This window comes from Microtus pennsylvanicus, chromosome 8 (genome assembly GCF_037038515.1).
Source record: "Microtus pennsylvanicus isolate mMicPen1 chromosome 8, mMicPen1.hap1, whole genome shotgun sequence".
In the NCBI taxonomy this organism is placed as follows: domain Eukaryota; kingdom Metazoa; phylum Chordata; class Mammalia; order Rodentia; family Cricetidae; genus Microtus; species Microtus pennsylvanicus.
In genome coordinates this window covers 54,144,829-54,163,022 of record NC_134586.1, presented here as the reverse complement: position 1 = coordinate 54,163,022, position 18,194 = coordinate 54,144,829, and the positions used below count along the sequence as shown (strand labels likewise).

At 45.3% G+C, this 18,194-nt stretch overlaps 1 protein-coding gene across 5 annotated transcripts in view; it reads right to left on the bottom strand.

The window, feature by feature from the left end:
- Nucleotides 1-949: 949 nt before the first annotated feature.
- Prickle2 (prickle planar cell polarity protein 2) overlaps nucleotides 950-18,194 on the bottom strand; it is a 339,873-nt gene continuing 322,628 nt past the window's right edge. For all 5 annotated transcript variants that reach the window (XM_075983447.1, XM_075983450.1, XM_075983446.1 and 2 more), the window contains one exon: nucleotides 950-6,772. In XM_075983447.1, coding sequence (XP_075839562.1) covers nucleotides 5,898-6,772 — 875 coding nt within the window. In that variant the 3' untranslated portion in view covers nucleotides 950-5,897. The remainder of the gene's footprint in view (nucleotides 6,773-18,194) is intronic.

Genomic DNA, 18,194 nt, shown 5'->3' with positions numbered 1-18,194 from the left:
AACAAGAAAGGAGCCTTTTGAGGAGCACATAAGGGAAAGCGGTAGGAAGTTTTAGGTAAAGTGGAGGCAGAACGTGGATGGTGAAAAGGCTTAAGCAGGGTATGGGGGACTGGGGAACATGGGCGATGGGGAGGGACGATCCAAAGAACTGGGTATGAAAAGCCATATAGAAGTCTACTATCTCATACTCCAACTTAAAAAGTGTAAGGGAGGGGGGATATGGAAGAGGAGGTAGTGGGCAGGCTAATAAAAAAGTGAGGATCTATGAAAAGTCACATGAAAACTAGCTAGAAAGCTAACTGCAAAATACAACTTAAATAATGTTTGAGAGGATTCCAAAACAAGTTGGGCTATCCCCCTTGCCCTTGGTTACCCACAATAACTACATAAGACCCTATTTCTGAAGACACAACATATTTTGGGTGAAGAAAATAGAGAAGTTAACCTCAAACCAGCCAGGAAATGCCCTCCCTGCTGGCTAGCTGTCACAGTGCCTGCAAGTGCTACACAGAGTCCTGGGGAGGAAAAAGACACCGATGGTCTTACCCAGGGCTGGACCAGCATGCTTACCCACATGCTGTGATACTAACCTGTCGGCAAGATTTGCCTATTGATGCAAGAGTGGCCTGCTTCTTATGGAGTAACTAACCAATTTCTGATTGGATCCGAATCCCATTGGAAGCAATTTTATGCCTGCTACTGCAATACTGGTCAGAAGTCAATGACTCAGGAAGTCCTAGGCCCTGGGGTAGAACCTGTTATTGTTATTTTGTCGGATGTTAAATTACACTCAAGTTCTGCTCTAAATATCATTTTTAAATACAGCTCGAAGGCCTGCCATAAATATCATTCTCAGACTCATATGCCTTTTATCTTCCTTAAGATTCCCAAAGGCCAAGGCCACTCTCAAAATCTGGGAAGCTAGTGAAGATTGAGAAGAATGACAACATTTCTTTTATTCAAATTTTATTGGAAGTTTACAAATGTATTACAGAATCAGTAAAACATCATATCCACTTTACAGGGCACGGATCTCAAGCAAAGTGTTCAGAACAGTCTCTGGCAGAGCCCACACCAAAGGCCCGTGACAGGCCTTCCTAACAAACAGCTTGACACTTACAGATAACACAAACTCCAGCCTGCTTTACCTTCTTGGGCCCTCTGAGGTTTGGTTTATGCTTGTGGAATTAAATAGGATCTGGGCAAAGCAACTCTGTGCAGGAAGGAATGAGTCTGAGAGAATAAATGCTGGCCTAGTTTGCTGAAGAATACGGAGGAGTCATAGGTCTTAGGTTGTTAACTCAGGGTCAGGACTAAACCAGAATACTTTATGGAAAACAATGGAATTCAGCTAGATAGACTCAAGAGGAGGTCTTACTGGCAAGTGACCTCCCAAAATTCAGAGATGTTTGATTGGCGACCTATTGAACATGCATGGTCAAATGCCCAGACCATCAAGTTTTTCTTAGGAAATGCTCAAGATAGAACTAGACATCTATCTTGTGAGTTCACCACATTTGAACCACAGAAATGTCTGCTAATAGCACGTGACCTTTCCAGTCTCCTTTTAATTCTCCAAGGGAGGCTGGTTTTGGAAGCAGGAAATGAATTTCTATAATAGCAAAAGCTTCCAAAGGTGAGTCATGCTCTATAGGGGGCTTGTGATGACTGGACTCCTAATATGAGAAAACAGAAAAAGAAACCAGTCCTTCCTCCAGCCTGACCTTCACGGCTTCTGGATGGTCACACAAACTCCGGGGCAAACCACTGACGAGAAGGTGAAGGTTTCATTCCTGTTTCCCTTTTGCTCAAAGAGATATCAATCCTCTCAAAAGATGCTAACCTGCCACTGTCTGCAAGATCAGTAGAGGAAATTGTGGAAACTTGATCTGCAGAGCCTGAAGATGCCACCCAGGTGACAATAACGACTCTCCTGCATGTGACATTCAAGCCACTGGTTCGATTTTCCACTTTCCTTGGCCATAGGTGGATCTTTGTGAAGCACAGCGTCTGGTCTCTGTCAGGAGTATGCAAAGGACACCGCCCTTTGGAATGCAAGTGTCCTACGTCCCTGTAAGGTGGGGTCAGATGAGGAACCAGACTCTTATCTGACCTCAGCAGAGTGAGCAGGAGCTGCCCCCGTAACTGGCAAAGACCCTGAGCATGAAAACGCGGGCCCAAGAGAGCCTCGTTTGGCCTAAGGGGTCAGCTTCCTTTAGCTTGCACAGTGTGGGAGGAAGAGGGACTCGAGTCCCCTGGTCCCTGATGATGGATGTTTCCTAGATGTCTGCCGCACGGCTTCTCTCCCAGGGACCCAGGGAAGAATCAGCTCACAAATGAGATGTGTTAGAAGACAGAGAAGACCAGCTCTAGTCAACCAGCCCCTTTGGACTAGTTGGAAAGATGCCTGGGACAAGAACTGACTTTCCTTGGAAAGTCTACATTAACCCATGGCTGTCATCTGCTTTGCTGGCAGGGAGAGCCTAAATGCTATATCCATGCCAGCGCTGGCCCCACCTGAAGGCAAAAATGGCTAGGAGGTCATAAGAAAAGGAGCAGCAAATGCCATCTTGTCACAGCTCTGTAGGGGGAGCATTCTACAGGAAGAAATTGTGACTTTCCGTATTATTAGAAAAATCCGGACTGCTCACGCAGCTGTATGGACCACAGACTGTGGACTCAGGGTTTCAAGCAACCAACACCAGCAATTCTCCTCTGTGCATGTTAAACACCAGGGACTGAAGTCAGATTTTCCTCACCTCATTTACCTTCCCATGCGGTAGAAGATCCACAGCTACACAGGACAGAAGGAAGGGTCCCCGAATGCCACGCTCAATGCTACTGCGTCAGGATGGAACCTTTTCACAGTATCAAAGGTGAGGTGTGCTAGCAAGACCTCTCAGCAAGCTTTCAAGGATTCATGCATTCCTGAGACTGGAGAAGAATGCTGGTTTACCTGGTGTTGGGTCTGGCAGCAGGAGGAGAGGAACTCAGTTGTAAAGCTGTACCTCTGAGCAAAGCCAGCCCAAGAATAGGAGATGGGAAAAAAAAGTCAACCAAATAATCAAAGACAAGAGAAACGTGGGGAAAGATGAATCTTCCGAAAACTGGCCTACGGAAGATAAAATCACGATAGAAAGGAATTGAGTACAGGCTCCACTCACCAGGGAAAGTCGGCCAATACGAGGTAAAGGATACACAGGGGGAATCAGGGAGGAGCTTAAATTCTCACCCCAGAAAAGGATGCAATTGAATCTTGAGAATGAGATTCTAGGGTTTTATATCTAAGTTATTACTTAAAGGTAGAGAAATGCTAGTTCAGTGATGTTCTACGCATTACTGGGCAGTCACTTGAAGGACCCATGGCCTCTATGAGGAACTGGCCTTCTTCAAATGACATTCTCTGTAATGCGCCTGGCTGCATTTAGGATGGGAAGAAATCGAAGGAGGTGGTGAACAGGTGGACCCCGAAGCCTGTATCTCATTATATGTTAAGTTTTGGCCAGAATGATCCTGATGCGAGTTAAGTCGTTTCTCGGCTGCTTTCTTCTTCGGGCTGAGGGTGATTTGAACTGTATCTGGGAAATGGAAGAGGCACTCTGCCAAGGACAGAGGGAGAAAACAACTTCCAATGGGAAAATTTCTTTCATTGGATTTGGGGCCAGAGAGGATATGTGGTTTCAACCATTTGCTAAGCGATCTCCTTTCCCTCCCATTTCTCAATAATGTCTTTTAATTCTCACCAATCAACAAACGCAAAGCTCCAAATTGGACTCACCCAGTGTCTACCAGAAACCCGCCACGACAGTGGCATGGTGCTGCGTATTATCTCTTAAACAGTTTGCCAAGCAGTTTATTAACTTACTATACAAACGTAATAAAGTTAATTCTCCAGAGGCTTGGATAATTAATGAAACATTTAGATATGAAGATAGCATGCGGAAAACAGCCACAACCAACATTTGCATTGCTTTTTCAAAAAAATCAGTGACAATGACAAATGTCATATTAATACCTAAAAAAGCAATTCATTTTAATACATCCTGGAGTATCATCCTCTCATCCTTTTCAATCTCCTTTCCCCCAGACCCAGTTAGAATGGCGTCTGAGAAGCCACTTTTCACATTCTCTCCATTTAAAAAAAAAATCCCCTAGAAAATGTTAAGTACTATAGCGAAAAGGGACCATGCTCGCCTTATCACGGCAAATGGCCACGGAGACACACTGCATTACAGGGACAGCACATCTCACGAAAGGTGGGTCCTCCAGTGGATTTCTGCCACGGTCCACTGAGGAGTGGAAGAGAATGGACCAAGAGCAAGTGCTTTGTTGTTGTTTTTTTTTCTTTTAAACTGAAGCGAGCCAAGAAGTTTTATTTCACGTTCTATTTATTTCACCGGCAGTGAAATATCTTCTTTAAGCAAACTTACTCTTGAGCCTTTCTGTCTGACCAACAGTCCTCAAAGTTCAAAATGGAAATCTCTCCTGCCACAAGGTCTGTTTTCCATGTTGCTACCCTATTGTCTCAGCAGCTTGACCCTCTTGGGTAATAAACTAGCTCTCGTGGTGACTAAGCTTGTCAACTTGGATCCTCTCTAAAGCACTGGGGACTAGTCAAGGTGGCTGCCACCTCTCTGCTTTCCCTCTACAAGGTCTTTCTCCCCGATTTTCTGTCACCCACCTCCCCATTTCCACATCTACCTGCTTTTTGCTTTCAAATTTCCTTGTTCCCTATCCATGGGTAATGTGTGCCACACCAAGTACCCAGAGCCCTCCCGCAGCGTCCTTCTGCCCTTGAGTGGCAGACGCTGAAGCTCATCTGTATGAGGACAAACAGCTGTCAGGCTAAGGCAGCAGCTCTGGCTGCCTTGGAAGTAGAAAGCAGAAAACACAATCCAGGAAACATGAGCACCAAACAATAACTCCACATTCAAAACAACACCATGCTGACAGCACACGTCGGCACCACTCACAGTCACTTTGATTCCCCCCAAGGGACAGATCGACATTAAGCAACTTCAATAATTCCAAACAGGGATGGCATTTCTCACAGAACTGGACTGACACTGGTTGTTATCTCTAACCAGCAAAAGCGACATTTGCAATTGAAATAAAAAAAAAACCTACTTACTTTGTAGGGAATAAATTCTACTCAGGGTGGGGACAGACTTAAAGATGGCTCCTTTTTGACCTAGAGCATAAAATGCTTTGGGTAGAAGAGTTAATTTTCTTTTTTCAGCCACAAAAAAGCCAAATTGAATATACTTCTTTGAAAAGAGTCTCACTGACATGTAACAGATTTGTATAGAAAGAAAACCAAACCAAATGGAAACAAACAAACAGAAGCCAGGTGGTCCTGGGCCACCATCTACTACCACTCAGAGATAATGGAGGACATGCATGCAAGTCCCCACTGAATCCTACCATATAGAAATTCTTTTGTTATTACAAAATACAAAAATATTTTTATCAGAACTCTCATTTACATTGCATTTACAATGGACATGTAAATAACTTAGTTTGGGGTCCTGGCTAATAAAGTATTTACTGAAAAAGGGGTCCTAAAAGGAAGAGAACCAGAAAGAATATTATAAGTGAGCAGGTTACAATGTGTCATCTGGTAAATGGCCACTCCACCTTGGAAGGACGTGACCTACCCTGGCCTCCACAGCCCATGTTTCCAAAGTGGAATGTACAAATCATATTTAACATGCCCAAAACTGTGACATCGAGTGATCTGCCAAGTCGACCCGCAGCCTTGCCTCCCTCAACTGAGAGCCTTCTCCATCTCTCCCCTAGGAACCATCCCCAAGAGGACTTGGGAATTCACGACAGTGCACGTTTCTGAGTTTACATTCTTAGCTCCCATCTTCCCCCGTTCCCCGGCCCCAATCACATTAGGAAATGATACAGTTTTTGCTCTTCTGTCTTTTCCTGCTGTGCAACTGTCCTCTGCCACTTAGGGTGGAGGATTTGGGGACACCGTAAGAGCTGTACTTGTGCAGCAGCTCATCACTTGTGACATAGCGTAGGCGGGCTGGCTGGGGGATGGGTTCTCCTAGGAAGTAACCCTCATTGTCGGACTCTGAGGAGGAGGAGCAGGTGGAGCACCAATCATACTCCGTGAAGTAGGGTCCCCATCGTTCCCCAAAGGCATTCTGCAAAGCCAGGTCTGACACAGTCCTGGGACACTGCCCGTACAGATCCCGCCGGGATCCCTGCCCCAGGCTCTCCTGGAAGCTCCGTTGGCGCATAAACTGATCGTAGTCCTCCCTGGCTCTCAGAGGGGGCCTTTCCTTCAACCGAGCGATGACCTCTCGCTCGCTGGCTAGGTGCAGGGCGTTGTCTGAGCGCGAGCGTCGGGACCTTCGGGACCGGTGAGGGCGGAAGCGGCGGTTGTCATCCCTGGAAGTAGTTCTCCTCCGAGTGCGCTCACTCATGGGCTGGATGCGCACACCTTCCTGCCCTGGCAGCTTGCTGCTTGCTATGCTGCCATCAAAATCAAAGCTCTGGTGCATCCTTCCATGGGACTGCAAGTCCCTGTACCCCAGGGGGTTGCTGAGCTGGTGAAGGTTCCCCTCCATCTCCTGGTACTGTTGTGCAGACAGCAGGCTGCGGACGGACTCTGCGCTCCTGAATTGCATGGAGGAGTTGAGCGTGCCCATGTTGCTCAGCTTTTCTGAGACATTCATGCCAGAGTCTTTGCTAAGGTCAGGCATAGAAAACCGAGACAGGTGCTCCTGGCGCTTGGCGCCGCCTTCCGCAGACAGGCCTGGGGGCAGGGAAGGAGAGAAGAGCACCACTATAGTTAATGCACATGTACAGCAATGGGGTGGAAGGTGTCACTATTACTCTCAGTCTGGGGTCTCTTCAGGGTGTGGCATGACTGTGGCTGTGCAACACATCAAGGCGCTCACGCTGTCTGCACGGCATGGGACTCCCAACGCGGAGAATATAAAAGCTTAAAACCATCACTAGACATGCGCTTTCGTGGTTACTGATTTCTCCAAAGGCTGACGAGTTACTAAGAATTCACTGTACGTCCTGTGCACTTTTTCTCTATTTAGAATTTCACATCGCCAAATATTTCTGTTGCATCTTCAATTCTAACCATGCTCTATAAGCTTTGTACAACAGCTGATAGCCATCTGGTCAGTGACTGGCCAGGCTTAAGCTGTTTCTTACTACAGTAAGCCTAGAATCTAATTCTAAAGTCCTGAACTAGCTTACTTTTGTTGGCCCAAAGCAGTTTTCTGCTTGGCCTTCGTCCCTAAGTGGCAGGTAGCCATCCATCTCAAATGGCTCAGACATTAAGCGACTCTCGAGATGGAGAAGAAGAGATATTTATCCTCTTGGCTTGTCAGTGATTGATTGCCCAGGGATTATCAATAACTCTCTAGCAGCCAGAAGATAGGAATTGTGCTTGGGTCATTTCTCCGTCCCCCAGAGAGAAGCCTTTAAAAATGAAGCAGTGACCTTAACCACCATGGCAGAGCTGGTACCCAAGAAATGGGTCTCCACTCCTAAAGCGCTGCACATTGTCAGGGCTGAGACTGAAGCCATTCTGAAGATAGTGGGAGATGTGTGCACTGGGAATTTCTTTTGCATATCTTAAAACAGAACTCGTTTGGCCATTTTGTCACTTCTGATCATCGACAGCAATAAGCCACCATTACCTCTGCTACTGATTATCTTGGCCTCCCAGTGGGATCCCTGACAGACCTAAATCAATGTTGCAAGCCTTTTAGAATATGCGGTACTATCTAAAGCTAAGTATACATATATAAACATACATGGGTTATGAAGAAAACCATTCTGTGTGGGCTTCTGGTGTTATTTCTCCGGTGCAGAGGTCTCAATTATCCACTGCCATCCCTAGTTCTATCTCCAGCATAAGTTAGTAAACGCCTTTCCAAAATATGCAGACATATTCAGACAGTGGGGCTCTCTTATAAAAGCCTGGTACTGGAAATCATTTAATGCCACCCAATGAGAAAATGGATAAATATTGTGATTCTGTTTGCCATTACTCACTAAGAGGTATCTGGGCTTGTTGGAGAAATGGAGCTCAGACTAGAGTAGGAAGGCAAAAAGATGAGTCCAGAACATCTTATGCAAAAAAGGAAATGTTAAAAAGGACATTTGATGAGAGCTTGCTAGAAGACCACGCCCCCCCCGAAGGAGGTTCCCAATGGCACACTCTGGACATGTTGAACATTAAAATATTTATGCAAGGTAGTTACTTATAAACCATGGAGACAAATGGGAATTCGTAATTTCATACTGATACCAGACAAGAGAAGCATCAGCAAGTCAATAACTAGGGGCTGAACGGGGTTCTTGTGTGCAGCGGGTGCTGCTCCCTCACTGCCAGGGAAGCGAGTGTACGAAGAGGGGAGGCTAGCTGGCCAGATTTGGGAACTCATTTTGCAGTCACTGGTATTTAAAAGAACTTAACGTAAGAGCCCCAAGTGATCACATTCAGGGAGAAAACGCCCAATGGGAGCATGGTAACACATGATCCTTGGACAAACATTTAATGAGTCATGTAAAATATCCTCTCAGCCTGTGTTTGGTTTTGTCTTCTATACTATATTCCCCCCCTCAAGAATGCTGTTCTTATTTTTCTCAATATGGTGTCCTTCATCTCATGTTTCCTCCTGAAGGCACTAAGGGTACTCAAGTCTCTATGTAATAGGACCTTGGATACACTTCAAAATGCCTCTACATTACTTCCATCCTAAATACTATGTAAATTCAGTGTAAGTAGTTGCTGTTCTGTTCCATGTAAAGAACAAGATAAAAGGCTGGCCATGGTTTCACAGAGATGCAGCCATCAGACCTCGCCGAATTCCCACTGGGGGCTGATTGGCTCCACAGGTGTGGAATCCATAGAGCGCATCAACTGTAATTAAATACTCTCCAGTAATTAAAAAAAATGATTTTATCACTGATAACTGTCAGAGCAAGGGAGCTAGGTGTTCCACGCCCCACTTTTCTCACTGTTTATCTCTGGCATATAAATCACAAAAACTGACCCGCAACCATTTAGTCACTTCAGAGCCTTGTCTAGCTAGAGATGGAGACATGCTAAAATGACGAACGGGCTATCTGAGCAGATGAACTCTCTCAAGGAAGAAAAGAGAATCTTCTAAAAGTTACCCAAGGGGCACCGCTATCTTTGCAGAACTTTCTGGGTAAGTTATTTAGTGGCATGGAGGTTAGCTTCAACAACCTAGCAAAGGCCATAAATTCTCATGCAGGCTTCTCCCCAACCAGCCGGGCAGTAAAATATCTCTAAGATGTATGTGGGCAGGTTCCTAGTTCCAGGCAGAGGAAAAATTGAGGAAAGTAGTTTCTGCTCTGCTCTAGTGGAGAAGCGAGGAAGGGTTGGGCTTCTTCAGGCTCACTTCTCCAAGGTGCTCTGTGGTTCGGTCACACCATGCCCTTGAAAACAAAAGCACTCTGTCATCCGCAGAGTTTATGGTGTTCAGGCCCGGGGTCCATTAGTAATCCTGTCAAACAGAAGCTACCGTGCCGGGGGACCTGCGAAGAGATCGCTGGCTCCACCTGCTACTCTTGAGTGAAGTCACAGTTTCCTTTAGGGTTTTCTTACATGCAAGGGCAGCTCAGAGATGAGCAATGCATGTGTACTTGTGCCTAAAGAGGGTGGTTCTGGGGTTAATTCTTTATTGGGGAATCCAAAGTTTTTATGCAAACTTCAAGGTCCTGCTGTAGTTGGCTCTCCACTTTTCTATACAAGTTACCATCAAGTCACATTTCTCGAGTCCCCTACCCCAGCTGTGACTGCCCACCCCCCTTCCTTAACACGAACCTGCTCACACTTTCCTTTCCTTTTACTTAAGCCGCCCACACTGTTTCAGTTTTTAAACATCTGTGCATCAACTTATAGCTGAAATGGCTCTGCAAGGGGACAGCCACCCTGTTCTCTGTTCCCTGCCTTCTCACAGAACTAGCAGGATCCAGAACCTTGGGGGAACTCAACGCAGAAGTCCAGAATAAAGGCCAGTAAAGCCCCATGTAGCCCACAGCTTGGATAACGTGATCACCTTTGACCTGCTATGGGCCAGGATGCAACTCCAATGCGTAAAATTGTAAACACCTGGAACAAAATACTGCAACTGAGCTTATCAGTCTCGTGGTCTCTGGCAAACCACAGTGTAGCTCAGCATCAGGGCGTTCGTGGCTTTAAAGCTGAGGAAGATATGATTTGTAATTAGCTCCCTGAACTGAGAACATGTTTCTATTTTGTTGGTCACAGCTCTGGAGGCTGGTTTAAGTTAGCCGTTCTTAGGTCCATAAGACAGAATTGTACCCTCACAGCTCATACTCTCATTGAGAAACCCTTCCCCTTCTTAAACTATGCACGGCCAGATGGCCTCCTCCTGGCTACGCCACTTTTAAAACCCCATGAGCTGCATAATTAAAGTGGACACAACGATGATACCTGGGTATGAAAGAGGGAGTGATTCTGGGGGGGGGACAACGAGTGGGTTGTTTAAAGTACATCACGATAGTCATACACCTGTGAGTTTTTGTCTTATCAATCTTTCTGGTTTGGGCTAAGTCCCAAGACGGTGGGAGTATGTGCTCCTGTTAACTACTTTGCCTCACCTCATCTGCCATTTGGGATGGAGAAAAATGGAGAAAGCAAGTCTTGGAAGTCCCCAGTGAAAGAAATCATGACCCAAGACTTTGATATTCATAAAACAAACAAATGAACAAACAAACACAAAACAGCACTGGTTAAATGTGGTTCGATGTGAATGAATGACTCTTGTGAACTACAACCCATGTTCTGTCTGATACATCATAATGTTCACTAGACTGCCAGCAACTATTAAGAATAGTGTGACTCTCCAGTGACGTCTAGGATTTCTTCCCTATATTTCCTTATACTGTTGATGTTCAACTCTTTACTTTGTGCAGAAGGACTTACTGTCAAAACATGAAAAATCAGTATAATGGGTCAAGCAGTGAGATTCCTCTGATGTCCCCGTTTCCTCAAACACATGCACTTTTCCTGACACTAGTGTAGAAATTGATAGGTGTGTGTGTGTTTGTGCATATGTGTGTATGTGTATTTCTGTATATGTATGCATGCATACCTATGCACAAGCACAGATATTGGAAGAGTGACACATTCTGTGGAAAATGTTCCAGAGAAGTCTGACCTCACATTTACAACTGGCATGATCGGGTGTCCTGGTGCTGAAGAATCTGGGTAGAGAATCCCTCATCACAGTGACAAAGACACCAGGTCCTTTCAAGTGGAATTGTTTTGTCAGTAGACAGGGTTTTCTTCTTCAAACGATAAAGGCTTTGTGATTGGTATCCGATGGGGACTGTGGCAGTTTGAATGTAACTGTCCCCCATTATCTCATAGGGAGTGGCACTATTAGAAGGTGTGGCTTTGTTGGAAGAAGTGTGTCACTGTCGGGGCGGGCTTTGAGGTTTCCTATGCTCAGGATACGGCCCAGGATCTCAGGCAACTTCCTGTTGCCTGCAAGATGTAGGACTCTTAGTTACTCCTCCAGCATCATGTCTGCCTGTGTTCCCCATCATGATGATAATGAACTGAACTTCTGAAACCGAAAGAGAGCCACTCCAATTAAATGGTTTTTTTTATATATATAAGAATTGCCAGCCAGGCTATGGCGGTACACACCTTTAATCCTAGCTCTTAGGAGGCAGAGGCAGGAGGATCTCTGTGAGTCTGAGGACAGTCTGGTCTTCAAAGTGAGTTCTAGGACAGCCAGGGCTGTGACACAGAGAAACCCTGTCTCAAAAAACCAAAAAGAGTTTCCATGGCTGTGGTTATGGTATCTCTTCACAACAAAAAATCCTAGCTAAGACAGGGATGGTAGACAGAAGGGCCAAACATCCTGAGTGCACAGGGATGCCCCACAAGGCCTATGCTACCTGAGGTGTGGGTACTGTTTTGCTTAAGAAACCCTGAACTGGAGTGTCTGAGGGCCTGAAGGCAGGCTTCCTAGGAGAGAACTATCTTCTTTGCAAAGATTTGAATTGTTCTTTTCTAGGGTGGGTCTGAGATTCACCAGGGGGTCTTGTTTGAACGTAGATTGGGATTCTTTTGATTCTGGGTAGGGTCTGCGAGGCTCCTGAATGTGCCCCTGTCTATGGATCTCATCTGAGTACCAAGGGCTGTGCACACTTTACCCAAGCTGTAGGCTGCATGGAGATTTGCTTGCCTTTATCTTCAACTTCTGTATTGAGTACTCACAAGGTTCTGGATCCTGCTAGTTCCGTGAGAAGGCAGGGAACAGAGAACGGGGTGGCTGTTCCTTTGCAGAGCCATTTTAGCTATAAATTTATGCACAGATTTTAAAGATAAATCTTTTTCCAGGGGTCTGTGCCTGGACCAACAAAAAAGTCTGTGTCTCATAGGACCATCTATATATGTGATTGATTCTTTTAATGCCCTTAGACCAAAGAGGGTCAAGGTGGAATTTAGTTTGTGGATCTCTGCAGTTCAACCCATTAGTTCAGTCTGACTGCTGTGAGTGACGTCAGCATCCTCATATTCGCAGTATCCTTGCCCTTTACTGGTTCGGGAGAATTGTCTGTATTTTGTCAATCATGTTTTAAATAAACGCTGATTGGCCAAGCAGGAAGTATAGGTGGGTCAACCAGACAGGAAGTAGAGGTGGGTGATGAGAACAGGAGAATGCTAGGAAGGAGGAAGCCCATTCCTCCTAGTCCTGCCCAGATCACAGAAGGAGCAACATATGACCTGCCCTGCTGTGAAAGGTACTGAGCCATGTGGCTAACATAGATAAGAAACAATGGGTTAATATAAGCTACAAGAGTTAATTAGAAGCCTGAGCTAATGGGCCAATCAGTTTATAATCTTATGGAGATCTCTGTGTGATTTTCTTTGGGGCTTGCTGGCTGTGGGGTACTGGGTTGGATAGAAATCCCAACAAGCAGGCCCTTTATGTTACACTCTACAAAGAGGAGGCTTCCACAGAAATGGGCATTGGCGAGAAAACAAACCAAAGTTTCAAACAATGTCCACGGTCAGCAGCAGAGAGATGTAATCTTTGCTGCCTTCCCCTCCCCCTTGTGTCTCAGCAGCAGAAGATCCATGCTTAAGAAGAAAGACAGCCTTAAATTTAAAGATAGCCCATGGCACAATGTTCTGTTTCTTATTTGTCACCCTGTCTTGTCCTCCTTGTGAAAAACTGGCATGAGAAGACAGAGAATTATGATTGTGCCAACTTAAAAGATACTCTTGCTTTTAACACTGTTATTCAGTAGAAGAAATAGAATCTGCTCCCTTTTGTCCCCTAGACATTTCCTTCTCAAAGTGATGATTTAGCCCCCTTTCAGTAAGGTTTCCCCTACATTATTTTTTGTCTCTGCTGATGAAGAAATGGGAATTATTTTAGATAAAAACCACAGACTACATGTAAGAGCTGGAGAGACATGAAAAAAATTAAAATACTTAGAACAGGAATTTGCAAACTATTGTCTAGAGCCTAAATCACCTCACTGCCTACTTCTTGTAAATAAAACTTTATTATAAACAACCATACTCACTTATATGTACATTACCTATGACTCTTTCTCAGAATCCAATTGTTTTCTTCTGTTTATAAAGAATATATGGCCTATAAAGCCCCAAATATTTATGTTCTGGTCCTTTATAGAAATGACTGTGTTATAGCAATTTGCTTGCATTAGTGTGCCTCTGATCACGCAAGAAAGATCTTGACGTTCATGATTGGGGAGTGTGTGTGTGTATGTGTGGGGGTGCATTGTTTGATCAGGTCCCTTGGGACCCTTTTTTTCTTACTGAGTCCATTGATTTCATCAGCACCCTGAACTTCAAGCAACAGCTGCTGAGGAACTGTCATCTAGGCGGTGGAGTTTAAATACCAGCACATGTTTCTTGATGACAAGGCCAATGTGATCAAATGTTTGAAATGAGTGGGACAGGGAAGGCTGGGGGAGGGGCTGGAGATAGAGGGAAGTGGGGCAGGGATTAGACACACACAGTCCTTGGGACTCAAATGGGATCCATAGACAGGGGCATGTCAGGAGCCTATTAGACCTACCCAGAATCATAGAATCCCAATTTATGTTCAAACAAGGCCTCTTGGGGACTCTCAAGACAACTCTAGAGAAGAACAATTAAGAGAATTTCTTTGCAAAGAAGATACTTCTCTCCTAACAAGCCTGCCTCCAGGCTCTCAGACACTCCAAATCAGGGTTTCTCAAGCTTAACAGTACCCACACCTCAGGTAACATAGGCCTTGTGTGGCAGCCCTGTGCCTTCAGGATGTGTGGCCACATTTCTGTGACTATGACAGCTCACAATGGCCTCAGATGCCAAAAGAGGGCACAATCAGCACGAAAAGAACCACAGCTCCAAGGAATGCAGTTTGGCAGCTGCCATCCGACCAGAGTCTACAGGGAGTCTCTCCAGTGTATCGAGAGTGCCAGTCGGATGTATACATATGGAAACAGGATTTCTATAAGGTGTAGACACACCAGCCCCCGTGTTCCACTAACCCTGGGAACTGCTAGCCTGTTTTCTGTGTAATGGCTGACAATCTCACACTTCTCTCTAGTGGCTTTCAGGAGTTCCTTGCGGTGAAGGGCCCCTTCTCTTATTTTTCAGGTCCCCGGCTACCAGAGAATCTTTCTCGACTTCTAACTGTGGTCATCAGCCCATGTTCAGCATTCCCGGGGACCAGAAGATCCCATCAGGTGACAGCGTACACTGTCAGCTGCTCCTGTAGTGAACAGTGCTGGCACATCTCAGAGTGCTTACTTTGCCAGCTAGTGCCAAGGCAGCATTGTAGGAGGAAAGGGTAGGAGCTGCACACTCCTGATTTTACAACTCACCCTTCTCCAGCCTTTCCCTGCCCCCTCCCCTTGGGAAAGGCCACCTGAGCATTTCTGGCACACTCTGAAAGACTCAAACAAATTGACTGGCTTCTTCACGGCCAGCTGGTACCAAAGACAGGCATGAGGTCTGAGCCTGCCAGCTGGGGAGGCACCAGAATGGAACAGAGCTAGTACATTAACCAAGCTACCCCTGATCAGGTCTTTTAACCCTTGACTTGTTCATTCCTTTAATTTTCTAATAAACCAGTTGACTGTCGCAATAAAGATGGTTTTGTGTCAACCACACTCTACGGCAGACCCTATGCCCAGGACTAGTTAGTTGGTCAACATAACTCTGTGTGTGCGTTTTTGTGTTTTTTCCCCCCTTGTTTGCTTTAATTTTTGTTTTGTTTTAGAAAGAGACTGTAAGAGATAGCCTGAAGTTGGGTAAGTAGGGAGGTGGGGATACTCTGGGAAGAGTTAGAGGAAGGAAAAGACTAGGATCAAAATATATTATATATTATATGGAACAATTAAAAATAAAACATTTAAGAAGAAATGGGCAATAAAAATTAGCCTTTTAAGAATGGTGGAGAACCTTAGAAAGATATCTTTTGCAAATAAGTAGTGCTAATTTTAATCACGTGGAGAGAATCTTAGGCAGTACTACTTGGGGGATTCTGTGTGTCATAGTGTCTATTTCTAACTTAAAGGGTGTAGAAGACCTTCCAACCAGTTGAAGATTGTCTAATATACTCTAGGCTTACCATGCTGCTTTCCAGATATGGTTAGCCAACAAGCAGACCACATTGGAATGTTGGTTTGGGCATCAACAGATACTGGGATACAGGAGCTCTATAGCTTCCAATGTTGGAGATTTGGGTGATGTGGGATTCCCCTCTGTATGCTGTGAATACCATTGGTTAATAAAGAAACTGCTTTGATCCTATAGCAGAGCAGAGTGGAACAGAGCTAGGTGGGGAAAACTAAACTGAATGCTGGGAGAAAGAAGGCAGAGTTAAGATAAGCCATGTATCCTGCCAGACACAGACTCTGGATGTAATCTTGCTGGTAAGCCACAGCCAAGTGGGGACACACAGATTAATGGAGATGGGTTAATTTAAGATATGAGTTAGCCGGAAATACGTTTAAGCTATTGGTCAAACAGTATTGTAAATAACATGGTTTCTGTGTGATTATTTCGAGTCTGGGTGGCCAGGAAAAGAGCAAGCGACCTCCTACAACAGTTGGGAGCCAAGGGCTTGGAGGTCATGCAGTTTCCTCAAAGATGTTAACCAAACCCTGACATTGTCAGGCATTGTATGCACAACTGTGAGCAGGATGCTTTGGGTGACATCTTACCAGCTATTCCTCTATATAAGAAAAGTCATAACCAAGACAATAGAGAAATGCAAAGAGTACAGAGAATAACCCCAGAAAGGAAGCAGAACGGAGACCAGGGTGGATGACAACATGCTGTATTAATCCTGACAATGTCGGCCAAGAATTCCATGCTAGTGATAATTAGGGTGAGACCTAAAGGATAAGGAGACAGCCAAGGGTGGAGAAAATGTTCCAGGCAGCAGAAACAAGAACATTTTGTGACAGAGAAAGTGTTTTTTTTTTTTTTGTATTCTAAGAAGTGGTAGAAGGGCTATGTAGCTAGAAGATTCTATGCAAGGATGCGAGTGGTAAGATCAGACTGAGGACATAAACAGGAGCTTGAGAAAGAGGTCCTTGGGTGTGCCTGAAGGGAGGATTAATAAAGACCTCTGAGGGGCAGCGAGGGGCGTGGTGAAGGGCAGTGACTTTGGGTTTTACTTTTCAGCTTCATGCCACCTTAGTTTAGATTTGGGGGCTGGTAAGACAGCTCTTCTGGTAAAGATTCTCGTGGCTGAGCCTAATACCTGAGACCAGCATGGTGCAAGGAGAGAACCAACTCCCCCAAGTTGTCCTCTGACCTTCACGCGTGTGCTAAGTGTGCAAGTGCGTGTGTAGACACACACACTAAATAACTGCAAAGAAAATCCAGACAGCTTTTATAAAATGGGAGCAACTATACAACCTGGGTCAATGCAGAGCCGTCCAAACACTGCTGGTGCATTAAGATCACATGCACGCCAAGTCTTCTCACTGGCCCTCACCTGTGTTTATTATTTGAAGGAATTTTTACATGTGTCATCACATCTCCATTCTTTTTTCAAATGATCAATGAAGAACTGGGCGAATCCGCTCATGGTCACACACAGTAGCTACTCCAGGCGTTTTCTGTATGCTTGCTTTTCAGTGTTGAGAACACGAGAGAGAATGTGGCTAAGACACAGGCATTCAGCAATGGGGGAAGTAGACAGGCGTTAGTGACCAAGTCACTCGGTAGCAGCAGTGATGTAATCCTTTTCACTGATGTACAGTTTTCTGTATAAACTGCTGCTACACGCGACATGGAGGGACATCATACAAATACAATGACGTCAGTGTGGGCAGATATAAAAGCATGCCCTGTCTGATCCCATTTCTGTGGAACCGTAACTTCAAATGGGTCTGTGCTGTCAGGTGTTGGGAAGGGGTGCAGCAGGGGTGAGGCACAAAGCAGCTGTTGGGCGCTCGTCTGCTCTTGACTGTGGATATGGCAGCAGGAGTATAATCCCCACTGAGTTGTAGCGAGCTGTGTGGTGTCACACCTGATGAAAATGTATAATCAACTCCTGAGATGGCTAAGGCCTGACCTATGCTATGATCACGCAATGATTATCAGCTGCTTGCATATGCGTGGGCCTATGGGCAGTGCCCACCTGGCAATCCGGGATTGGCAGCCTGTGCCTACTTAAGGGCTGGGAGAGGTTTGCCCGGAGAGAGAGAGGAACGAGAGAGAAGGAGAAGGAGATAGAAGTCCTGGAATAAACTGTAGTAAGAAGAGCTCCGGTGGTCGCGTCATCCTTGTGGGACGAGGGTGGGACGTGACACTGAGTTTCCATGTGTAGCCTGCATATTTCTGTTTGTGTGCACCTATGATCATTAAATATCTCCTACCCCCCAAACGCAGGGATTTAGTTATGACAATATTAAATGTATATTGGAGAACTCTCCCTTTCCAATGCATACTTTTTCAAGGGCATCTTTCTGTCACATGACTCAAATTGGTGGCCAACGCACTTCTTGCAGTGCTGGGGATGAAAGCTAGGGTTTCGTTCATGCTAAGCATTTCTCATCCACCAAGCCACATCCCCATTCTCTCTCTTTCTGCTTTAAGTTGGCATGCTCAGGGGCCTTTTCCATTGATGGTTCGATGCCTGGCCAAACTCATGTGTATTATACCT